This window comes from Pan paniscus, chromosome 1, assembly GCF_029289425.2.
Source record: "Pan paniscus chromosome 1, NHGRI_mPanPan1-v2.0_pri, whole genome shotgun sequence".
In the NCBI taxonomy this organism is placed as follows: Eukaryota; Metazoa; Chordata; class Mammalia; order Primates; family Hominidae; genus Pan; species Pan paniscus.
This window is the reverse complement of record NC_073249.2, coordinates 178201914-178227830: the sequence shown is the minus strand read 5'-3', so window position 1 is coordinate 178227830 and position 25917 is coordinate 178201914. Positions and strand designations below refer to the sequence as shown.

The 25917-nt window shown below is 43.8% G+C and overlaps 1 protein-coding gene across 3 annotated transcripts in view; it reads right to left on the bottom strand.

The window, feature by feature from the left end:
* LOC100967527 (AGBL carboxypeptidase 4) overlaps positions 1-25917 on the bottom strand; it is a 1457032-nt gene that overhangs the window by 76428 nt on the left and 1354687 nt on the right. For all 3 annotated transcript variants that reach the window (XM_034964682.3, XM_008954952.5, XM_055093139.2), the window contains exon 9: positions 25010-25121. In XM_034964682.3, the coding sequence (XP_034820573.1) occupies positions 25010-25121 (112 nt within the window). The remainder of the gene's footprint in view (positions 1-25009; positions 25122-25917) is intronic.

Genomic DNA, 25917 nt, shown 5'->3' with positions numbered 1-25917 from the left:
TCACTCCAGTTATAGGACTCTCTTTAATTCCCAAGAAAGTCATGCCATCTTTTTGTTTTGAGAGACATGGTCTCACTCTCTTGCCAAGGCTGGAGTGCAGGGGAACCATCACAGCTCACTGCAGCCTTGACCTCCTGGGCTCAAACAATCCTCCCACCTCAGCCTTATAAGTGGCTTGGACCTATAGGCACATGCCACCGCACCCAGATAATTTTTGTATTTTTTGTACAGATAGGGTATTGCTATGTTGCCCAGGCTGGTCTTGAACTCCTAGCCTTAAGAGATCCTCCCACCTCAGCCTCCCAAAGTGCTGGGATTACAGACATGAGCCACCATGCTTGGTTGCCATTTTCATTACTTCATGTTTATTTCATGATCTTCTCCATATCTAAAATTCTCTCCCCACTGCATGCAGATGTCTGGCCAACTCCTATTTATCCTTTAAGACTCAATACTGGCGTTGCTTCCTTTCAGAAGCCTTTCCTGACCATTCTCCTAGATTTGGTTCATTTTCTGTCCTCCGAGGTCACCCTCTTCTTTATTATAAGAACCCATAGGATGGGAATAGGAAGAACGCAGACCTTGAAATAAAAGAGAACTGGACTTGAACCCTGTTCCCCTACTTACTAGCTGCATCATTTGGGGCAAGCATTCACCCTCTAAGACTTGGTTTCTTCATCTCTGCAATAAACCTCATAATATCTGCTCCAGAATTGTGTCTGGATTAGAGATAATGTAAAAACAATAAAAAATAAAAAGAGCATGTGCCTAGTGTAGAAGCTGCTGCTGCTGCTGTAGCCTGACTATGTTGTACCACAATAATCCAATATTGGCTCTGTCTCTCCCATTGGACAGTGAGCTGCCTGAGGATGGAAGCTGTGTCTAACTCTGCATCCCCAGTGCTCAGTGCCTAACATATGACCGGGGCTTGCTGCATGCCAGTATGAATTAGCCCAGCTACCCACACTGGGCTACTGGTTAGGATGCATTTTTCAGGCACTAGACAGTAGAGACTACAGTCATGCCACAGAATCACTGCCAGGTTGGTGGGGGGCATTGAGGAAGTAGGGCAGTGGGTGCATCCCTAAAGGTGAGAATGAAGAAATGGATGACTGAAACCTGTTTTACAATGTAAGATTCAAATAATTTGTATAAATTCTGAAGATAAAAGATGATATTTAAATAAATGTTAAGGGGCCACTTTGTCCCCTCCCCTGAAAACCTCCAGAATTGCTATGTTCCATCTTCCTTGTCATTATGCACATTTAGATGGAAAGGTCTGATATTCAGTGCCTAAGATATTCTATGTATTTTCTCTCACTTTCCAAGCTTCCTTCATTTCCCTCTAACTTTTACTTTCCCAGTGGAATCACAGATTCCTTGTAATTTTCCTCCTGCACTCTCCCTCTTCCCCACACGCCCTGTCTCCTGCACCTCAGGAAACCAGCTTCTGATGAATGAGGAGTCTCTCCCTCCTCCTTCCACACACACACAGCCTGGAAGAAGGGGGGCATCGAATACAACTGAACAGCATTCAATATGGTTGAGGACAAAAAACCATCAAAATACAGAAAGGCAGGGGCTGGCAGCTGGGTCCTGAGCCCGTAATATTTATTCTCCTCCCTGACTGCCAGGGCAGGGCCTTCTAGGGTCATTAATATCCACTACAGGCTGGGCCAGAGCCTTCATTGAGATTCTGCTCACAGCTAAAGCCATTTCTAAGCCTGCCCAGCTCTGTCAGCTGCCCTGATATCTGTTTGTGAAAAACGGATAGGCCGCCCAGCCCTCTGGCAGCCTGACAAATGGATTAGAAGCAGGCTTGAGGCTTCCTGGCAGAGGCCCACACCTCTGTGCTTCAATGAAGGGTGGGAGAGAAAGGTATTTTCCTGTCAGATGGCCTGACTTCCCAGGCAGGGAGTATGGAGAGCAGGAAAGAGTAAGTGGAGGGAGAAAGACTCTTCGGGGAGGGTCATGGCCTGAGCCAATGCTGATCTTGCCCTGAGGGCAGAGAGATGTCAGGACCCAGTACACTCCCTGGGTATAAGAGCTGCCTGTAGGACTGCAGGGACAATTACTTTTATTTTTTTCTTCATCCTTAAAATGGGGATAATAATATCTACTTTGCAGTGGTGAGAACTAACTGAGTTAATACAAGTAAAGGACTTTTAAAAATAGTACCTGGCTAGCTGTTAGAGCTCAGCAATTCTTACCATAGAATGAGAATGTCGGGCATCTCATTTAATTTTCACATAAGCCAGAGTTTTGGCCATTATCCTCATTTTAAAGATCAAGTTTCAGAGGGGCTACCTCACTCGCCCAAGATCACACAGCTGAGTAAGAGAGAGAAAGGATTTAAAATAAATCTATGTGACTGCAAAGCATATGCCTTTAACCACCAGGCAACACTATATATAAGCACTTTGTGTGCCGCTTTGGATCTGTGTGAGACTATCCCTATGGGTTTTAAGAAAATAAGATTTTTAAAGCTCCCTAGTCTGAAACAAACAAACAAAAACTCAAGATAAAAATCAATCCATTTATTTTTAAAGTTCAAATCCTGCCACATTCCATAATGAGAAAAGGAACATAAACAGCTAGGCTCAGACACAAGGAGCTCTTCTGGCCCTAGGAAGTGGAGGAGAGGGAGGAAGTGGGAGCTGCATATAATGCAAACCTGCACAGGCAGTACTGAGGAGCAGTCACTGGCTTTTCTAACTGCCAGTGCGGCCAGGGGCCTGCTGCCAGGGGGTGCTCAATACTTTGTGGGAATCAACTGCCTGGTTGGACAGAATATAACCACATTTATTAATTCATTCAACAAATATTTACTAATACCTACCATGTTCCAGATCTTAACGCTAGGTGCTGGTATCAAAGAAATTAATAAGCCCAATTCTTATGTCAGAGGAGTTTACACCCTTGGTGAGGATACAGGCAGAAATCAAACAACTCCCATTCAGAGTGATTGATCAGTAAGTGCAGTGATAGAGACCAGCACAAGGGGTTGGAAAGTTCAGGGGAAGGAAAACTGGATGGCTGGGGCAGAGAAGCCATCCTGAAGAAGTGCTGTCTACATGAATGGTTCAGAATCCATTGCAGTTACAGAGATGAAGGTCGAGAAAGGCAGGGGTGCTTCTTTCTACAGTCTTACAGCCAAGGCCTGGACATTGTCTCAGTACAAAGATGAAAGTTAAACAAATCTCTTGAAATCCTACAGCCCAGAAACAATGACCATTAACAATATCTTGCACCTACAGACAGATTTTAGTATAGCTGGTTGGCAGAATAGATGGCTAAATAAAAGTGCTTTTAAAAAACAGAAATACACTATAAATATTTGTATTAAAAGAGGTGTTGAATTCAGTTTTTCTTAAGTTTAAAAGAACTTAAATGAATTACATCTTTAAAAAATGTTTTCTCACAAGAGACTTTTCTTTTCCCTAAAAGATATTTCTAGGGTTAAAAACAAAATGAGGGCCAGGCACGATGGCTCTCGCCTGTAATCCCAGCACTTTGGGAGGCCAAGGCGGGCGGATCACCTGAGGTCAGGAGTTCAAGACCAGCCTGACCAACATGGCAAAACCCCATCTCTACTAAAAATACAAAAATTAAGCAGGCAAGGTGGTGGGCACCTGTAGTCCCAGCTACTCGGGAGGCTGAGGCAGGAGAATTGCTTGAACTAAGGAGGCGGAGGTTGCAGTGAACCGAGATTGCACCATTGGACTCCAGCCTGGGCGAGAGCAATGCTCCGCCTCAAAAAAAAAAAAAGAGAGATTATGAGACACTTTAAGAGGTATGTGTGTTTTTTAAAACTATAGTTTGAATTTTTGAAGAAAAATGAAGAAATGAGAGAGGTTAAATAACTTACCTAAGATCACACAGCTAGTCTGTGGTGCAACTGGAATTTGAACTTAGATATATCTAATTTTTTCAGAATATTAATTTGCTTCCCTAAAGAGGCAAACTTTCTCATTTTAAACAATCAGAAACTGGGGTCCAATGAGGGCAAATGATTTCCCTAAACTCATATTCTGATTCAGCAATAAAGTAATTTTGGTTGATTATATCATTGTTCCTAACTATTCTTCCCTCGCTGTAATAAGAAATCTCCTATTGTCATTTTTGTTTGCCTAAGAATCTAAGAAGAGTATATATACCCCCCATCTCACTGACTTTGGCCTTGGCTTGAGGACACACTTTGGCTAATGGAAAGTGAGCAGTCATGATATTTGCCATCTCTGTGTGGAAGCTTTAAATGAGATTGTGTTCCTGTTCTCTGCCATAAAACAGCAGGTCCCAGATAGGGGTGACACCTTTAGCCTGGGCCCTAGATGAGGGATACATAGAGCTGAGCACAGCCAGCAGAGCTGTGGCTGGCTCACTTACAGCCCTTATAGAGCATGGACATGAAATAAATGTTTGCTGTGGTAACCTACCAAGATATTGGGGTTGTATTCATAGCAAAAGCTAACCACAATAATACAGCACAGTTTCGTGCAGAAATGTATTCTTCATTTTTCCCATTCTCAAGGTTGCCTCCAGTTGTGCAATAATTATGAGTTAAGGCCATGAGATAAATGGCTGTGTTAGTGGGCATTTTAATTTTAACTACTAAATACATAAGAAATAATTAGAGAAAGAGTTGGAAAGCATAAGGCACAAGAGGAAAAACCAGGTGTCAAAGGTTTAGATTTCCAAGGTCACCCTCTGATGAAAAGAAAACTGGTAGAAACCCACTTTATTGACAGAGAAACAAGGGTGAGTCAAAGAATTGAGGTTTATTTCTTATTCTTCTGCTGCACACAGAACTGTTGGCATCAACTAAAATACACATTCACCCAGAAGCACCTTGTTCAGAAATGGAAGATGCTAAGGAAAAAAAAGGTAATAAATGCCAAATGAATCTCTGCCACCAAATCACCAATGACCTTGGGGAAGTCATTTTCCTTCCAGCATAAGTTTTCTCATTTGTAAAATGAAGAGGCTGAGCAAGAATCTCTCACTTTCCTTCTGGCTCCAAGGGTCTATGATTTGATTGCATCTAACTCATTAATCCTAACTAACTTGAATAGGACCCAGTAGTATTGAGGCTGATCATAGGAATCCATCAAAGTGTAGCCCAAAGAAGGTGATCTTGAGAATCAAATGAGGATAATCTAGAGAAGGTGCCTGCACACTGCAAAGGGCTCTCTTGTCACTTTTCCATTGAAAAGATGTGGGCAAATATGCCCCTTATCCCCCAGTTTGCATTACCCTTGCAGCCTTCCCCCTCACTTTTAACATCCAGCAGTCTTTTAGGTTGTTCTATCTACCTCACCTTTTTAACCCAACAAAACTACATTCTCCTCTCAGCAAAAGAGAAAAATAACTCTAAAACAAAGAAATATGTGATTATAATACAAGAGACATACAAACAAAGTATGCGGGGAGGGTAAAGAAGGAGAGAAGAAATCAAGACTTCAGAGTTCAATAGATCTAGGTTGGATTCCCAATGTCTCTTATTGTTCATATATAAAATGGGGATGATATGGTTATTCTTAGAAAATAAATGATATACAAAATGTATAAGCCTATACTATGTGCTCATTTACAGCTGTGACAATGACAGAAGGCTTTCTGGAAGCAATGGCATGAACATCTGAAGGCCATATGGAATTCTGAGGGCTAGAGAATAAGAGAGGAGGGGTAAAAGTCCAATCAGAGGGGAGTTTGTGGGGGTGCAAGTGCAGGGATGGGTAGGAATGTAACAGGAGTGGCAATATGAATGTGGGCAGGCCAGAAGTCCTTCTGGGAGAGGAACAGGCATATTCGGATAAAAGTAAAGGTTTTAAGCAAAGGAATGTAGAGAGATGAGTCTGAATCTTTGAATACCAAACTGGGAAGTCTTACCCCTGTATGACTGGGAAGCCCTGAAAGCCTTTAGGCAATTATGCTTTAAAAAGTTGTGGCTGTGCTGGTGCATCTTGGGAAGGAAGCTGCATCTTACCAAGATGTAGGGAGGGAAAGGAGATAGCCACCTCCCCATAGGAGAGTAGTTGTTGCACCTGCCTGAGATAGAAATCTGAGCTACAGGGGAAACACCAGATTGAAACTTGAATTAAAACAGATGTGATCTCAGTATAAAAAGTTCTTCAAAACCTTAAAAGTTCAGTTTTCTTCCCCTTAATCTCTTAAGAGAATCACTGCTTTTAAACCCAAGAAAGTAAAATTTCCAGGTAAGAAAATGAACCCAGAACTCTATTTGCTGACCAGATCTGAGTAAGATTGCTTTTCCTGTTTGCATTTATTTCAACAATCTTAAATCTTACATCCTCGGTAGTTCTACCCTGGACCCAAAAGTTTGCTTCTGCCATCGGTTACACCGTTGCTACTCAAAATGGGGTCTCAATTTGTTTGTGCTGCTATGATAAAATACCTGAGGCTGGGTGATTTATAAATAATATAAATTTATTTCTCACAGTTCTTGAGGTGGGAAGTCCAAGATCAAGGCACCAGCAGTTCAGTGTCTGGTGAGGACCTGGCATTTGCTTCCATGATGGGGCCTTGAAAGGTGTGTTCTCACATGGTGGAAGTAATGAAAGGGTGAAAGGGCAAAATGTTCTTGCTAGTTCCCTTTTATAAAGCACTGACCCCATCCATGAGGGAGGGGCCCTCATGATCTGATCACCTCCTAAAGGGCCCACCTCTCAATACAATTGCACTGGGGATTCAGTTTCAGCATATGGATTTTGGATGGGCACATACGTTCAAATCATAGCAGGGTACTTGAACTGGCAATATCAGCATGCCCTGGCAGCTTGTCAGAAATGCAGATTCTCAGAACCTCACTCCAGACCTACTGATCAGAACTTGAATTTTAATAAGATATCCAAGTGTTTCCTGTGCATTAAAATTTGAGACGCACCAGGTTACACCATGCCCTCAGATTCCAGGAGGCCTCTACAACCAGAGATGTTCAGAGCTCATATAACCTCTTCATTGAACAAATGAGAAACTGAGATCCAGAGTGAGAAAAGAACAGGGTTTTCTAAGGTTATACAACCAGTAAGCATAATTGGTACAGAATAGTTCATAATAGTAAAGTACAATTCTCTATAGCTAGCTGGAGATAAAGCACAGCACACTGCAAGCCACCCTGATTCTGGAGTCAACTCTATGTATAAGGTTTACAACCCAAGTGGGCCAAATTACTTCATCCCCCGAGCTTCATATTCCTCTTTTGAAAAAATGGGAAAAATAAGACTACCTTGATAAAGGTGTGAGCATTAAGTGAGATAATGTGTGTGAAATCCTTACCATGGTCTGGGTGCTCTGTCCCTAGGAATTACTGTCTAATTACCAGAGATGGGAGTAGAACCCAAAGCTTCAGAATCCTTAGTGTCTTTTCTCCTTCACAAAAGTCATAACCCAAGTCCTACTACAGGGCATAGTTTCCAACTTTAAAGGAGGCCTTTGCCTCTGCAGGATAAACAGCTCCTCTACATGCTCCCTGGGTCCTTGGTTCTTTCCTCTTGTGGCATTTAGACACACCTCCAACGGCTGGTTTCTTTTCTGCCTTTCCCACTAGAGTGAGTGTTGCTTCAGAGCAGGGACCATTTCTTTTATCTCTCTACCCCCAAAGCACATCATAGTAGATGTGTTGGCAGATGGAAGGAGTGAGGGATGGGGAGAGAGAAGAAAGAAAGGAAGAAAGGAGGGAGAAAAGGAGGGAGGGGGGAGCTGAGAAGATGCTGAGTGTTAGAAAGCAACCATTTTACAGCATGATGGATTCATTCAAAGAAATAGCTTGACAGAAGAGAATTCATCTTTTTATGACTGTGACAACACTAATACATTTATTTCCCTTCTGAAATTAACTTTCTAATATTAAAAAAGGTCAAAACGAACTGCAGCAAAATGAGACATTTTGTCATTTTTAACAAATCATACCAAAGCAGACTGTCAGATTAAAGGGGTCACTGTTTTGAGGTCTAAACACTGGTGCTGATTGCATAATCAGAGCTAATGCTTGTCAGTCTGCCCTTTTCCTGCCCACAAACCTCTAACGGTTGCCTTTGGCCAAAATGGTGAAATTCAAATCTCTCAGTCTGGTATTCTGAGGTCCTTTAGAATCTGACCACTTTTCTTTTTTTAATCCATTCCTTCCCCAAAGGGACTCTCTAAACTATGCAGACCCGCCTCCTTCCTGCTATTCTCTTCCTACGTGCTTCTGTTCATGTGATGGCTCTTGTTTTAACTGCATCCCTCCTACCATATGCCCATGGGGATTCTCTCTACCTTTTTTCTGTCCTACGGGCTGGCCGTTGTTTCTCAGAATTTGACTTCCTGTGGCCTTCCGTCTGCCACTTCTGCCTTGGGGCGGCCCTTGGGCCGGCCATGACCATGGCTTGGACCCTTGAGTACCCTCTGCTTCTCTTACACCTTGCTCTGCTCTACCCTTCATTCCCTCAGAGACATCTGGGAAAGGTATGGTGGTCTGAGAGGGGACCCGAGTCCAGGTGCTTTTTTAAAAAGGTAAAAGAGGGAAAAGCAAGAGATGAGACTCTACCTTGCCACTCCTGTTCCTCTCTGCCTCTGACTTATCAGTGGGTGTGCTCACCTCTGGGCCACCTAGAGTCAGAAGAACCGAGATTCAATACTGACTCTGTCTCTTGGGAAAGTTACTTAATAACTTTAGGTCTTAGTTTCCCCATCTGTAAAACAAAACAATAGGCCAGCTATGGTAGCTCACACCTGTAATCCCAGCACTTTGGAAGGCTGAGACGGGAAGATCGCTTGAGCTTAGGAGTTCGAGACCAGCCCAGGCAAGATAGTGGGACCCTGTCTCTTAAAACAAAACAAAACAAAACAAAACAATAATCCCTGTCTCACAGTGTTGCAATAAAGGGTCAAGTGAATGCTTGTATGTGAATGTGCTCTGAAAACTATACATCTCTGTGACAAATTAGTGAAAATAGTTATATGACAAGACCCATGTGCTAGTGATTCATCCCCGGGGCCTGGAGTGCATGTGCTCCAAGTTTGGTAGAAATCCTGGGAACCTGAGTTTGAGCCACAATTCTACAGTACTACAGTCCCACTGTGTGACCTGGAGCAAGCCATTGCCCTGCCCTGGGCTGAAGTGTTCTCTCTACATGAAAGGTTAATTTGGAGCACCTCTTTAGTTCATCCAGCTCTGAAGTTTTCTGGCTCCACATAGGGCAAAGTGATCTCTGAGACCCTAGAAGGCCAGAATTACATTATTAATCCAAGGTCAAAAGTAGCCAAGTTGGGGATGTGTACATCCTCAGGCTATGGCAACAACCTGTGGAGGAACAGGAGACATCCTAAGGTCAAAACCTCTTGCCTGTGTTAGTATTAGCCAGCCCCTCTTAAGATCCCAGATCCTAATTTACCTAGCATGCTCAGTCTTTGGAGTTCATTCTGGACTTTTCAAACCAACATTTCTTACAGTGGTGGGTGGAGGAGTGGGGTGCCCAAGGTAATGGAATAAATCTATTTATAATATCATGTTAACCAAAAGATAATGGGGGTAATTCTGAATTTTTGTGCTTAAAAGGTGTCATTATACCAAGAAAAAAAAAAAACGGGAAATCAATAGAATTTCTCCTTTCTAGGTTGGCTGCTTCCATGCATTTTAAAGCTAAAGCAAGAGACTCTGAGAAACAAGGGGCCTCTGGCTGCTGCTGGGCCCCTGGGGAGCACGCCCACCCTGCTCTGCACTAGGGTCGTGGGTCTTGGGATCAGGCAGATCTGGCTTCCACTTCAAGTTCTTTGACTACCAGTTGTGTGACCTTGCAGGTTTCAACTGCTTTTCATTTGTTCTGCCATTCATCTGGCATTTTACTGATGTATTAGGCGCTATGCTCTGTGCAAGAGAGTGCAGAGGTGACGGAAACAAGAGTTTCATCCCTCAGGGAGTCCACATTTGAGGAGAGAAAACAAGCACGTAAACAGATTAGTGTGGTGTGGAGTCATAAATGTGTGCAGCAGGAGAGATTACGGTTAGGGGAGGGACAGTCACGCCGAGCCTTAGTTTTCTCACCTTAGAAATGGGGATAATAATGCTCATTTCTAGAGGTTGTTAAATGGACTAGATGAAATAGTGCCTGGCACTTAATGGATGCTTAACAAATATCAGCATTTTCCCCCTTCCGCTCTGCAGGGTCCTGAAGCCCTGCTTTCATTCACCCCACCCATGCCAGGAGGCCGAGTCACAGAGCAAAGATGACTAATAAAGATTCGCCTTAGCAGTTGGAGGCTTTTTCAAGGTTATAGCCTGGAGCTAAACTCTAAGAGGAAAGAAGTTTTCCTCTTGTAACTGGGAGCCTGAGTAAGTCAATCCTCCCGACTGCTGAGTCTGCATAGGTGGTGCCAGGAGTTTAAAGCAAAGCTTTGCCCTTGAAGTGCCCTGTAGGATCAGCCGGTGGGGGCTGCTGTGTACAGTGGCCTTAGCTGCCAATCAGCGTACAAACTCCGCCTCCAGCCTCTGTGAGAGAAGCCCCGCCCCAAGCCTCTCCTGGTGTCTGGAATCGCCCCTGGGGGATCTAGAGTATCGCATTTACTGATAATTCATTCTAGAAGCATCCTGGCTGTCGTCAGCCCTTAGGGATTATGGTGAATTGCCCCCAAAACACACATGCACACATACCCAAACTCTCGGAATGAAGGAAATCGGCTTGCCCTCCGAAGGTTAAACCGTAAAATCCACTCGGAATGAATTGAAACCGACAAATGCAGGAAACCCTATGAAAGAAAAGCTTCTGGAACTGGGCTGATTGTAACCCAATTAAAGATATTAGCACAGCTGTAAAAAGACTTTGCAAAGATGGGGATGGGGAGTGGCCAGAGCATTTGAGCTAATGGCTCAAACTTGCTTCTAATCTGTCCTTATTTATTTACGTATTTAAATATTTTTTAAGAGACAGGGTCTCACTCTGTCTCCCAGGCTGCAGTTGAGTGGCATGATCATAGTTCACTGCAGCCTCAAACGATCCCCACTGAGCTGAAGCAATCCTCCTGCCTAAGCCTCCCTAGCATCTAGGACTACAGGTGCGCACCATCATGCTCGGCTTTTTAAATTTTTTTTGTAGAGATGGAGGCTCTCTCTGTCTTGAACTCCTGGCCTCAAGCAATCCTCCTGCTTGGGTCTCCCAAAGTGCTGGGATTATAGGCAACAGCCACCATGCCTGGCCCAGTCTGTCTTTTAAAACCTACTTGCATTGCTATTTCAATAACCAGAGCTATAGCTGTTTTTAAAATGCTTAAGTTTAAAGATGGTGATAATGAAATATTATTCAGAAGATTCCTTTGTGAAATTAACATTGAAATAGTAGCTATTGTATATTACTAGGTTTGAGCTGATAATAAATGCTAACATTTATTGAGTGCTTACAATTTACCAGCCTTACAAAAGACCACACTATATAAGTGCTTAGTGGGTTTTTGTGTGTGTATGTGGTGTTTTTTTAATCCTCACAACACTTTTCTAAGAGATGGTATTACCCCATTTTGCAGATAGGGCTATGGAGGCTCAGAAAGGTGAGGTGGCAGGTAGAGCCAGAACTGGAGGCTAGAGACAATTTTTTACTTCAGAGTCCTTGCTCCTAATCCCTATCAGATTAAAGAGTCTGTCTCCAGTCCTTCTGGCTGACAGGGCAGTGCTGGGAGGCCAAAGACTTAGCTGACCAAGAGGGATCAAAGTAGGAAATGTGAGGTGTGCTCTAGGGAAGGGATAGGGAAATTCCCTATTGTACTTACAAAGAGGGTGAAGAGTTAGAAAATTTCCTAGGACATTAGGAGCCTGAATATGGGGAGCCTTCTGGGACAGGAATTTTGAACAGAGAAAGTAGAGATAAGATAGATGGAAAGAGAGATAGAAGGATGGCTGGTTAGACAGACGAGTGGATAGATGGGTACTGAACCCAGTTTTCTTCTATCATATGGGTTGGGCTGGATTCAAGAGGCTTTTATCCTATGGACTGACCTAGAACCAGGCAATGGACTCTAATGAGTTTTGTTCTGTTTTATAAAATAAAGCTCCTCCTCATATGTGGGTGGCTAGGTCCCCTCCTCCTTCCATAATTTTTTTCTAGTTATAAAGTTAACATATACTTGTGGAAAATTGTTGGAAAGTATAAAAAAGCAGAGGAAAAAAAGCACCCTAGGACCCAGAAATACCACTGCTAACATCTAGTTTACATCCATTCTTTTTGTGTATGTTTTAAATCTAGTTGTTATATATGTCTTAACATATAATACATAAGCAACTTTGTCTTCTCCTTTTTTCCACTTAAAATTATAGCATAAGCATTTTAACAATAATATAAACTCTTCATAAACATCCATTATATGAATGTATCATGATTGACTCAATCAGTTTACCACTGTTAGGCATTTAGATTTTCCTGGGTTTTTCACTATTTATAAATAATTATTCTGTGGCCTTTTTTTTTTTTGCATAAATCCTTATTCACACTTCAGATTTTTTTGAAGTCTAGGTTTCTAGTACTGCAATTGCTGGCTCAAAGCTTTAAACACAACAATATATTTTACAACCCAGAAACTCATAGTAAGATTTTTTTCTCTCCCTCTCTTTTGAATTCTGTGTCTTTCTACTCCCTGAAGGGTTGTCATCCATGGCTCCCAGGGTCACGTCCAAGCTTCCTGGGGTAGCCCACAGGGCTCTCTATGACTCATCTCTGCCTGCCACCCAGCCTTGCCTCCTGCCCCTTCTCCACATGCTCTCCTGGTCCAGTCCAGCCAACCAAACTCCTTGTAATTCCCTAAGTATGTTCACCTGCCTAATACCTGTGTCCTCACATATGCTGCTCCCCCTGCTGTAATGCTTCCCCCAGTCTTTGTCTTAAAAAATCCTACTCTTCCTTCAAAGCTTATCTCAGAGATTACCTCTTCCAGAAAGCCTTGCCTGACCCCTAACTCCAGTTCAGATGACCCTACTTTACCCACATGGTACCCGGAGCCCTTGTCTATCATTAACATATGCTACCCTGTGCTTCAATCATTGGTTGACTTGGTTTGGAGCTCCAGACCAGAAGTTTGCAAACTTTCTATGCTCAAGGAATCTTTTATTCAAATACATTTTTTTTTTGGAGATGGAGTCTTGCTCTGTCACCCAGGCTGGAGTACAATGGCACAATCTCGGCTCACTGCAACCTCCGCCTCCCGGGTTCAAGGGATTCTCATGCCTCAGCCTCCCGAGTAGCTGGGACTACAGGCACCCACCACCATGCCTGGCTAATTTTTGTATTTTTAGTAGAGATGTGGTTTCACCATGTTGGCCAGGCTGGTCTCAAACTCCTGACCTCTGGTGATCCACCCGCCTTGGCCTCCCAAAGTGCTGGGATTACAGGCGTGAGCCACTGCACCTGGCCTCAAATACACTTCTTATACTAATAATAGTTAAATTTTTTTGAGAATTATGTGCCTGGTACAATGCCTTAAGTAAGTTACAGGCATCACCTCATTTAATCTTCAAAACAACTCCTTACAAACAAGGACACTGAAACTCAGAAAGGTTAAGGAACCTGCCCAGGGTAGCAAAGTTATTGAGTCAACATTGAATTGAGATTTAAACCCGGGCCTGAGCCTGAGCTCTTAACCACAAACTTATCCTGCTCTGGGTAAAATGGAGAGAAGCCCCCTCAGACCCCTTGCAACTTTTCTAAGAACAGTTTGAAAACCACTGCTCTAATCTAGATCATCAGCTCCTTGAGCGAAGGGACTGTTATTTGCCATTGTGTTCTAGCATACAATGCCTGCACTCAGGAAATCTTTAACGGGTAAATGAATGACTTTTTTCTTTTGAAGATTACTGTTTAGGGAAGATTATCTATACATTTCAGTAGCCTTCAAGTGAAAGCAAGCCCAGAAAGACTTGCTGAGTGGTAGAGCATCAAGGCTCATTGGCCAGAAGGCCGGGCCATACCCAAGCTGATAAGGCTTCCCACAGTCAGACACTTGGGACCAGTACAGGAGTTGGGAGATGGGCATTAGGACTTAAAGAAAATAGGGGCAATTTCCTGATAGAAGGTTACACACTTCAGTTCTTGCTGGAAGGAGTGATTAGCCTGGTCCTTTTCTTATCAGAATTCAGCTGTTTCCACCACAGTAAATAATGGACTAATTAGGCATCTGGCTTACTTGATTTCCCATGGCTAAGGCTGATTTCTGAAGTGCAATATGCTATTTGATGTACCAGAGTGAATTTGTCTTGGGCTTGAGAGCCTCTCAACGGCAACAAGCAAAAATAACTCTTGGAGAATTTCCACACACACTGAACACAAAACACCCTAAAATGTAACCTGTACTCTGCAGCCTGCTCAGCTGAGTCCCTAATCGGGTAGCAGGCTATATGCAGATCGCAACCTGCTCAGACGGGGGCATGGAAAGGGAGGAGTATGTGGGAGGAGTAACAAATGGATGGAGTGGGTTAACTGGAAAAGTTCCTGGAAGAGATGACCTGGGGCAAACTGGAGTAGTTTGGTAACTGAGAAGAGGTTATTGCAGGAGTGTCAGACTACCCACAGAGACTCTTTTTTAGCTCATTTGTGGCCTGGGTAATTGAGTGACCATGGGACATAGAAAATGGAGAAGCAAGTTTGGTCTAATTTTGAAACCAGTGTAAATTGAATAGATATCAGCAGCAGAGAGGGAGCAAAGAAGAGAACTTTAGAATCTGTGGGTTTCTGATGGAGATTCTATGTGGGTGGATTCCAATGCTCCAGAATTTCCAAATTTGTGAGCTTGAGAAGAGATTCCATATGTGGGAGCTCTTTGTAACAGAGGATCAGCAGGGGCAAAATATGAAGGAAAGATTAGTTAATGGAAATGCAATACAGTGAGAGAGAATTATAGAGGTTTGAAAGTTGAGACTGCAATGAATTTCTCTGGGATGTTTCAGTGCTGTCTTGCTGGGAAATGATGGGTCAGATAAGGGAGCTACCAAGATTTCCCTAAACACTCATTGAGTGCCTACTAAGTGTTGGACTCTGCCAGGAGATGGAGAAACAAAATGAAAAAGACACAATTTTTGTATTTGAGAAGCTCAAAGAATAAAGGAGGCAGACAGGAAAATGATCACTAAAACACAGCATGATGTGCACCTTAACCAGGGGGTTTACCCAGCTCTGTGGGATGCCTGTAGGAATCCAAACAACTACCCTCTAGAGAGACTGCATTTTGATCAGTCAACTGCTCAAGAGGTTCTCACGGAGCTACCAATAAGCATCTGGCCCTGGCCAGGGCAGCAGGGAGGTGAAGGTAGATCCTTTGCACTGGAGGGATTTGCAGAAGAACAAAGAAATGAGGGTTCACTGTGAAACAAAGTATACAGGGAACCCTTGAAGATGATAGGCTTGCAGGTGGGTTCTAAGGAGTACGGAGGATTTTGAGAGTGTCACTTGGCTTGGAATGTTTTTTTCTCCACTTTACTCAGCGAATTTGTATTTTCACAAGTCTGTTCAGATGTTAATTCCAGGTGTGTGTGTGTGTGTGTGTGTGTGCACGTGACAGTGTCTTGCTCTATTGCCCAGGCTGGAGTGCAATGGCGCGATCATAGCTCACTATAGCCAAGAACTCCTGAGCTTAAGGGATCCTCCTGCTGCTGCCTCCTGAGTAGCTAAGACTTAAAGGCCTGCACCACCATACCCAGCTAATTCATTTTTTCTTTCTCCTTCCTTCCTTCCTTCCTTCCTTTCTCTTTCTCTCTCACTCTCTCTTTCTTTCTTTTTCTGTCTCTGTCTTTCTTTTTTCTTGTTGTTTAGAGATGGGGTCTCACTTTGTTGCCCAGGCTGGTCTCAAACTCCTGGCCTTAAGTGATCCCCCCACCTCAGCCTCTCAAAATGCTGGAATTATAGTCATGCATTTCCAGGTTTTAATAAGTGATTTTCTTCTTTCCTGCCTGCCTTTTCTCCCTCTCTCCTAACACACATTCATTGAGGGCCTGTTCCCTGTGCTGGGTGTTGGGGATATAAAAATAACCAATGCTAAGGCTAAGCCCTTAATAGAGTTACAGTGTGTAGTGGAGTATGGGAGCTGGGGCTGGGGGACAGTGAGGTAAGTGCTGCAATAGCCCGGTACGTAAAGTCTATTCTCATATACCTGCTACTAAAGGTTATGTATATGCATAGTATCTAATCCTAACAGAAATTCCAGGAGACGAGCATTGCCATTCCCAATTTACAAACAGGGGAACTGAGGCATAGAGAGTGTAATGGGCTGGACTCAAAGAGAACCTTCTAGAAACTCTACAATTGAAGTAATATGTATCTAGTCAGTAGTTGAGAGGTATCCAGAGTCTTTCGGGATGAAAAGGTGTTACAGAAATTGAAGGAGGCAACCTGCTTGACAGGAATATTATTCTGAAGCATGAAATCCATCTCTACCCTGCTTTCTGCTGGAGTCAAAGTGAAAATCTAGAGTTAGAAAAACCATGTCTTTTATCACAGGTGGGAGAAGTTGCCCTTCAGAAAAGTAATGATTTCTCTTAAAATTCCTTAAAGTTTCATAAACCATCTCGAACTGCTGTAGGAAAAACTGTAAAAATTTCATGAATCCAAAGCACCCTATGTTCTCAGAGCCCCCTGTACAATATCACATTTACTTCAAGTCTTTATTTCCATATTGAACCTTTCACCCCAGTGGCTCTTTACTGATTTCCTGGGCCACGTAGGTAGGAGTGGAAAACTGAGCAGACCTAAGAGTGCAACCCATGGTGCTGGTGTGGGTGCTTGAATCTATCCCTCATGGCACCTCCAGCAGCTGGCTGCTGTCTGAACATTTCAACAGGACATTCCTCTCCACCCAACTCCAGGGCAAGAATCCTTCCTCGCCTTCAGAAAACACTTTCCACTCACATATATTGGATCTTGCTCTACAACTGGTGAGGTAGGCAGGTCAGAGATTGTTCTTCTCTTTTAGCAGATGGGCACACTGAGGCTTTGGAAACTAACGTTTATGGAGTATCTGCTTTGTACTAAGCACTTTCATTAAGCATCCAATCAGTCTGTCCTTCTCTGGCAGCAGCCAGGACTTTTGTGCCTTGTGGAAGTTCTGCCCATCAGTGGATCAAGAGCTATACCCAACAGATATCTCTATCTGGCACAGAAAGCTGGAGCCAGAGGGGCTCTTTGGAGACCAATCTTCAACCTCTACTATGTGCAGACAAGGGGGAAAGTAAAGTCCCGGAGAGGGTAAGAGACTCACCTATGAGCACCAAGCAAATGAGTGGTTCAGCCACCCTGGCAGAGGACTTCGTATTCCCAACCCCATTTACTGCCACACAGTTTCAGCTGCTCCCTGCAGGGAACCTCTGGGATAATCAAGTCAGGAAACATGGGGATGGAACAAAGGTTTGGGGACCCACAGTCCAGTTCCCAGAGTTGCTAAGGCCTCAGTGACACAGTTGGCAAGTGCCCTAGGGATGTGATTTTTAACAGGGGTGGTTCTGTCTTTTCCTGGGGAGTGATAAACATCCTGCCATAGGGGGTAAAGAATTACCTCACCCAGAATGCCACGGCTATGGCCTCCTGTCCTCCTAGTTTATTTCTGATGTGTACGTGGGGTGTATGAGGGGAATCCTTTACCCCTCACCCTCCACAAAGTGGGTTTACTCCTTCCACAAAAAGACTCTCCTCTGGGCCAATGGACTCGAAAGCCTGTCAGGTATGGACACTCGGGTCCCTTGGTTTCTAGTGAGGAGTTGCCATCCGAGGGCCTTCTAGCCTGGTGACCCAGTGGGACCCCTGCTTCTCCTAAGAACAGACCTCGGTTTAATTGAATGGTGAAACTGCGCTGTGTGTTTTTGTATGTCTCCTTGGTGTAATTATGTAGAACTGCATACTTGTTTATGTGCCTGTTTTTATTTACCATGTTTATGTTTTTATGTATACGTATTTTCTGTTTGATATTTGTGAATGTATGTGTTTTCTGCATATGGCTATGTTGCGTGCTTGTGTGTGTGTATCTGTGTGTGTATTTTGTGGGTTGGTGTGAATGAGTGCTGGTTCTGTGTGTGTTATTTGACCATGTCACCAGCTGCTCTGTTTGTCAAGTAAATGTGTTATAATTTATTTATTTATTTGACAGAAAGAGAGCAGCTTATCTTAAGGGCTGCAGGAGGCAAGAAAAGAAAAGAAAAAAAAAAAGCCAGCCCCGTGTTGCTCTATTTTAAAAACTGCTCTGCGTTGTTATGGCAGCTAATTTTCCTTAAATGATTTAAGGAAACGGATCTGTCTAAAAGAGCTGCAGCCAAGTTGTTATAGCAACACAGGCAGCAGCTGAGGAGGGCCTTTCTCCTCTAGTAAACGGGGGAAAATCACCTCGGAGCGTACAAACCTCTCAAAATAGCAACTTTGGGTTCTGAGGGACTCAGGAGGTAAAGAAAAGGGCTGCTGGAAACCCATTCACCTCCCCAGACAGACCCTGGGGGGTTCTTCTTAGCAACAGCCTTTTCACTTGAGTTGGGATCTCATCATTCTTACCTCGGCTATGGCAATAAGCACCTACCTGGTCTCCCTTCTTCCCACGTAGTCTCACCTCCTTTGATCCACTCTCCACACTGCAGCCTTAGTAATTTTCTAAAGCATGCATTGTTTATTCATCAGTGCATTCATCATTCAACAGAATATTCTCTACAGTGCCGGGTTCTGTGCTAGGTCCTGGGAGTACAGAAAGGTGCTGAATGAAATGAATAGGGCATGTTTTTGAACAGCATGCCAGGGAACACTAGCCTTTATTCCAGAAGTAATGCAGGCCCACTGAAAGAATTTAAAGCAGGGAAGACAGACCCAGGTGGATTTAAATTTTAGAATGACTCCAAGATTTCTAGATTGAAGAATTGAGTGGCTGGAAATGCTATTCATTGATCTCTCTTTCCCTTGCTCCAGCGTTTTTGAGGACTCTCCACGGACTACTCTGATTTTCAAGACAGAGAGGATATATGCTGGAATATTCCTAACAAGTGGCACTTTGTTTCCTTGCTTTGATTTTTTTTTTAGTCGTGATATTTAATTCAGTTAAAAATCAATTTAAAAGTGGGCCTGAGACCTTGATTTTAGTAAGAAGAGAGCATTGGGCCATAGGAAGAAGCCAAATGCCTTGGGGCAGTGTTCAAACCCATCCATGGGCTTCCTCAGCCTGCACCTCACATGCCCTCCTCACAGCTACCTGTTATAAATCCTGCACACCAAGCCCAGAAGCTGAGGTCTTCCACCTCCATTCCATTGCTCAGATTTTCCTGGAATGCCCTCTCCCCTTTCCCTATAACTTCCCTTCTCTCCAAAGCTCAGCCACCTGATGAAGTATTACCAATCTCCAAAGGACCAGTACAAATGCAGATTTCTCGAAAAAGCTTCCTTGGATCACCCACCCCCAACCCCCGCATGGATTAATCTCTTTCAGCCCCATGTTTCCAAAGCACTGTGTTTGCTTCATTATAGCACACCTTCCTAACTGCCTGGAATTAAAATTTCATAAGGGTCTGGCCTTCTCATCAGATTGTAAGCTTCTCCCGACCTGGGACTCTGCCCTATTAATCTCTGTAACCCCAGAGATAGCTCAAGAGTCTTGCAAATGGGAACATTGAAAAATGTATGCTGCAGTCAATTAACTGAGGATTTTAAGGCAAACACTACTTTGTTATTTAGCTTCATCAAACACTGGGTGCACCTGACAAGTACATAGTTAGATGCTAGTGGAGTTGCAGGTGGATGGTCCTGGGAAGCCCATTCACATATGGGCTTAGCTTTCTGAGATCATAACTGGATATAGCTGTGAGAGGAGGGCCCTGTCTGTGGCCTTGTGGGTGAGTGACTCTGGTTGTGTGGCTGATTGTGTGATGTGAAGTCACTGTCATACTCTGTGGTGTGTGTGCTAGGAGAAAGCCAAACTCCCATGGACAGCGGGTATGCTCTCGCCTGAAAGGTAATATCATTTCTGGTGCTAATTAGATCTCAGATCTAAAATCAGAATTGGAAAGAGAGACCTGGATTACAGAACATTTAGAACTGGCTCCCACCAGTTCTAAAACTGATATCTTTACCACCACTAAAGATATCAAAATGTCTAAGTACAGCTCCCAAACAAGACATGGTTAGATGGTGAGGGCAGGTTAGGGACTGGGAAGACAAGGGATCTGGGATCTGAGTGAACCCTTGATGGCCATAGAGAGCTAATTTCAATGGGGGTAAAATGGGGTAGATGCCGAGTCCAGGACTGAAGCAAGTATGTGAAGATGATCAGAATCCTCTCTCATGGGAATGGGAGTGGGTGATGCCATCTCAGGTTCTATCCTTGGGAGTGTTGGACAATCTCAGCAGGTTGCAGGGAAATCTCTGTCACCAGATCAGAGCCTTCATTAAAGGAGGACACAGTGATGGTGGCAGTGGGATCAGGGGATACTCTGAGGGAGAGATAAGTTTGGGGAGGGGTCTGTGGTTCAGTTCTTCCTTTTATCAGGAAAGTCTTCTAAAACCAAGTCACAGAAGCTCTAGGTTCGCTTCATCATTTGCTCAACATTTATCCTGAGCACCTGCTTACAGCCAGGTCCCTGCTGGGCGCCAGAGACCCTGAGATGAGTTAACCAGACCCTTTCCCTGGGGGACAATCAATCATAACTATCAAACAGGGGCCAGGACACAGTGTCCACAGGCAGCTATCATGAGAGTGGAGAATGAAACACTTAATGTCTCAGATCAATGGTAGTCCTCTTGGTTAAACACTTTGTTTTCAAGATCATCATTTAATACCCAATGTCCCCAAGAGGGGTAAGATTTTGGTGAGCACAGGGCTAGGAAAGCAGCCTTCGAAGTCAATGTCATCACTAACACAAGGACAGCAGGCTCCTGTTTCCAGGTTAGAAACACATAGAAGGGCTCATTCCAGAAGCCTTCCAGTGCAGGCCAGACATATCACTTCAGGTCTACTGTACACTGAGCACCTCTAAAGATGAATGCATCACTTGGCCCTGTACTAACTGTTCCTCCTGGGTTCCCATCTCAGGAAAAGTGCCACACTACTCGGCTGCCCAAGTCAAAACCACAGGGATCATGCAAGACTCCTTCCTCTCCCATCAGCCACAGTCACCATGACCCTTAGGTCTGGCTCCTTATTACCTCTAGACTCCTCTTCTTCCTTTTCAACTCCACAGCAGCAAACTCTAATGGTCTCACTGTCTCTAGTTCGGCACCGTCCGAATTTATTTTTCTAACAGGCACCAGAGGGGTCTCTCTGAAATGCAAACCTAATTTGTCAATTCCCTGCTTAAAATCCTCAGTGGCTCCCTATTCCCATGAAAGTAAAGTCCAGATTGCTCCCTGTGTCATAACAACCTCTTCTGTCTGCCCCTGGTAACAGCCACACTGAATGACTTCCAGCCTCCTGAGTAAGACACCCTCTCAGGGCAGGTGCACATGCTGTTTCCTCTGCCTGGAAAGTTCTCCCTGACCTGAGCATCCCTCATGTATCAGCCCAGGTGCTGCCTCCTGGGTTGGGTTCCCACAACCCCTGTGCTTTACTCTATAAATGCACCTAGAATAACTGTCTGTAAATGTCTGTCTCCACCAGGCTGTGAACTCGGCACCCAGCACAGGGCCTGAAGGAATGACAGTTGATATTGGAGGGTCTTGCTGATTCTCTGCTTGTTGATTCTGTGGGCAGAAGGCAACCTGGACAGGAGGAGTGAGGCTGTGCATTTAGAAAAAAGCCCAGAAGTTGTCCTGGCAGTTCAGATAGTTCAGGGTTGAGTGACTATGTATGTGACACTGAAATTCAGGAGCAGAAATGCACTTAAAGCTCTTAGGGCAGATGCCTCAGGGCACTGCAGTGTTTGCAACTGGGCACAAAGATGTCTGAAGTCAAATGTGAATTTGAATCAGATCCAGGTAATGGTTGTTGAGGGTCTGCTATACACCAGCACTGTGCTAGGTGTTTTTGCATCATTATTATTATACTTTTTGAAAAGGAGTCTTGATCTGTCACTCAGGCTGGAGGGCAGTGGCGCAGTCTTGGCTCACTGCAACCTCCGTCTCCCAGGTTTAGGTAATTCTCCTGCCTCAGCCTCCTGAGTAGCTGGGATTAGAGGCATGTGCCACCACACCTGGCTAATTTTTTTTGTATTTTTAGTAGAGACCGGGTTTTGCCATGTTGGCCAGGCTGGTCTCAAACTCCTGACTTCAGGTGGTCCGCCTGCCTCAGCTTCCCAAAGTGCTGGGATTATAGGGGTGAGCCACCGCATCTGGCCTCGCATCATTTTTAATAGACAGAGTGTACAATTTATCATCCAAATCAGAACAATTTCGGGAGTGAAAAGAGGGCATTGTTAAAAGATACTCCAGGACAGTAGGTATAAACCAGAACTGCCCCAGGAAAGCCAAGACTTATGACCATTCTACCTAGAAGTCATACTTTGTGCTTTTGTTCTTGGTAACCCCTGACATATCTTATAAATACATCTTTATCAGTATTTACTTGTTTAAAGTCTATTTCCCCACTGTATTGCAAGGGTTAGGGTTTTTCTTTTTCACTAGTAGAACCTCAGTGCACATAGAAAGCCCATATATAAATAAATAGAGAAGAAAGGAAAAAATGGAGTAAAAGATTGAGTGAGGAGAGAGAGAGTGGGGAAAAGAGGAAGGAACTGAGGGAGCTGGGATGCTATTCCAGGCCAGCTTGACTCCTATATTAGTGCTGCACACCCTTGCTTGAGGCATAAATGAGTATCCTTTCAGTAAGAAAATGGCTTATACAACTAGCTCAGCACCCAAGATGTACTTATTAAGATCTAACCAGCTGATGATCAATGTATTCATGACGCAAATCATTTCCTAACATCTCTGTAACTCACTCTTGCTGGATCTGTGTTTTGTAGCATGAATGAGCGCCCGGTTGTTTGTGAGTAAATCAATAATTAATGACAGCAACGGCATGCCGAAGCCTTTTCCTCTTTAGCAACCCTAACCTACTTCCCTTGTGTTCCTCCCCCAGGCTGCCCCTAAACTCCCATTTCTCTCTTTGGGGATTTATCTAAAATACCACTTTGTTCAATGGTTTCCACTCTGTCACTCCTTCTGGTCCAATGCCATTTTTTTGTTTGTTTGGTTTGTTTTTTACTGTGCCTCATCATTCTACCTGGGAATAATTGTTTTGTATCTATAAACCATATTGCATTTGGCATAATAGGATTTTCTGTGTTCAATCCAATTCAACTCAACATGCAGCTATTGAATATCTATTATCAGCCAAATGAGAAAAAAAATGTAGGAGCTTGTTCTCTTTGAGAAGGAAGCATTGCTATTCTATCAGGGAAACTGCAGTCAACACAGAAGCCTGGGAGGGCAGAACTCTGCAGACTACAGATTCTTCCTGAGAAAATCAGAAGCAGTTTCTCTCTGCAAGGAAAGCTGATCAGGATGACATTGAGAGGTCAGGGACAAGTTCATGTCTGTAAGAACTAGGAGAAGACAGTGGGGTTTCAAATCTTAGAGAAAGGCAGCAAACCACAATCATTCTATCTCTGCATATGGATTTGGTGAGCACAGTTCACACCTTCTTTTATAGACAAAGAAGGATGAGCTGGCGAAGGAAGCAAATATCCTAGGGTTATGGTTATGCAAGCCCTGACACAGAAGGTATACTGTGAAAGGACCTAGGAAAGCAAAATTTACATAGGAGGACCAAGATAACAGTTGAGTTTCATAGCCAAGAAAACTACATTGCACCTCAGGACTGACTTTTTCATTAATCCCTGCTCTAATATACGCATTTGTTTTTAAGCGCACTTTTCTATCTGATCAATACCTATGTCGCTCTTTAATTCAGGAAATTTTCACTGGCATCCTCAATGAGGGTAAGTAGAATGGGTTACATTGGTGCATCTCTGAAGTACCCCAACTGTGTGACTTTTGTTGTCTTAGCAATCACCATCTCTCACCTGACAGCAGTCATGGGTCATAAAATCAGTCATTGAAGTTGGAAGGGACTCAAATGGAATTGCACTAGAATGTCTTCCAACAATTGAGTCTCCTCTGTGCACCCTTTTGGACTAAAAGTTGAACACTTTTAGTAAAGCAAAGCTCACAGCTCACACACACATACTCCATTCTTAGGCAGCTATAGTTGTTAAAAAGTTCTATTTCTCTACCTCTTCCCATATCCTCCACCTGAAAAAATGGTCTGTCCCCCCATTCTGCGATAGCTCTTCAGAGACAGAATACCGTGGTTTGCTTCATTTCTCTAAGCTATGAAACCCTGCTGTCTTCTCCTATTTCTTACAAACAAGAACTTGCCCCAGGGAGCAAACTTGGTGTGAACACCCATTGTTCTGTCTGCCTATGTCCCCTTCTTTCTTCTGAAATGGTAGGCCCTCTTTTCTGAAAACAGGTACCAACCCACCCTCCAACTCCATCCACATGGTTCCAGAGAGGCTGCCTTGTCCTTGCATATTCTTGTCTTCTGAGCCAGAATTGATTTGCCCAGAAGTGGGCCTGTCCTCCCAACTAGGTCAATCACAATCCTTTTGGAACTGGAACTGGAAAATGAGCATAAGTTACTGTAGTGTTGAGAACCTTTGGATGTGACACTCAGCAGTCATGTTCCCTATGTGTAGAAGAAGCCAGGTTACAGTCTTCAATTACATGACATGCCCTTGGTATTCTTCTAATAAATTCTCTATTTTTCTTACACTAATTCAAATCCTATTTCTTTAGCTTGTAACCAAAGATCCCTAACAAATATGGATACACTCCAATATATTTCCTTTAACCCTCCAGACCTCCAAAACTGAATCCACTATTTGTGAGAGGTTGCAGGAAAAGAGATTGGGAGAAGGTCCTTGGGTCTGCTGGATTCAGAGAAGAGCAGGCCTAGTGCCTCCCTGGTTTTAGCTATGTATTCCTAATTTGCAGCTTCTAGTGGACTTTCCCAATACAATGCTGCCCTTTCCCAGATCAAGCCATAGATCAGCAGCTGTGGAGGGCATTCAGTTACTTACTGGGTCGTTGTACATCTGGACGATGAGTTGTTTCACTCCATGCAGGGTAGGATGAACCCATGGAGAGGGATCCAGCCAGTGACGATTCAGATCAAATCCCATCAGAGAACACCTAGGCAGTACCCAAAGTAAGAGTCAATATAGACAGGATAAGCTGAGCTTCTCACCTATCAAAATATGCTTATGAGTAGGAGCAGTGATTATGTCACTTACCTAGCATTTATCATTTTCCAGAGACAGTTCTAAGTACTTTATATGAGTTAATTCTTTCAGTGTCATCAACAACCCTGTGAGGTCACTACTATTGCAATTCCCACTTTGCAGAGTAAGAAATTGAGTCACAGAGAGATTCAAAAGTATTTCTGTGGTGTAGCCTCATGTCAGCATCCATAGACACATGACCCATAGACACATATGCACATCTTCTCCACACTGCAGCTGAGAAAAATGCTCAGGCCACAACTACTGGTGTTCCCATTATGCTTCTTTGCTCACACCTATAGCTAATTCATTGTCTCTACCTTCAAAATACACCATAACCCAATACCTTTTTACCACTTCCTCTGGTATTACCTTGAGTGTGGGCCAAGGTCCAGAGAATTGTAATCATATTTTACCTGGTCTTCTTGTCTTCTCCTTGCCTCCTCCCACCTCACCTTCCATGGCAGGGTACAGCAGAAGACTGAAGATTTCCAGACATTTTAGGCTTGGACTTGGATTCAAGTGCTCCAGTTACATAGGTTTATGTTCTTTCCCTTCCTTAGCTGAGCCTGGAGAGCTAGTTGCATGTGTGGATTTGAGGAGACCAGGGCATAAGCCTTCTCTTTCCAAATGCCTCTTTCCTCAATGCCCCTGGAGGGACTGGGAGAACCCCATTTCTTATCACTGTGCTATGCTACTTTTGTCTC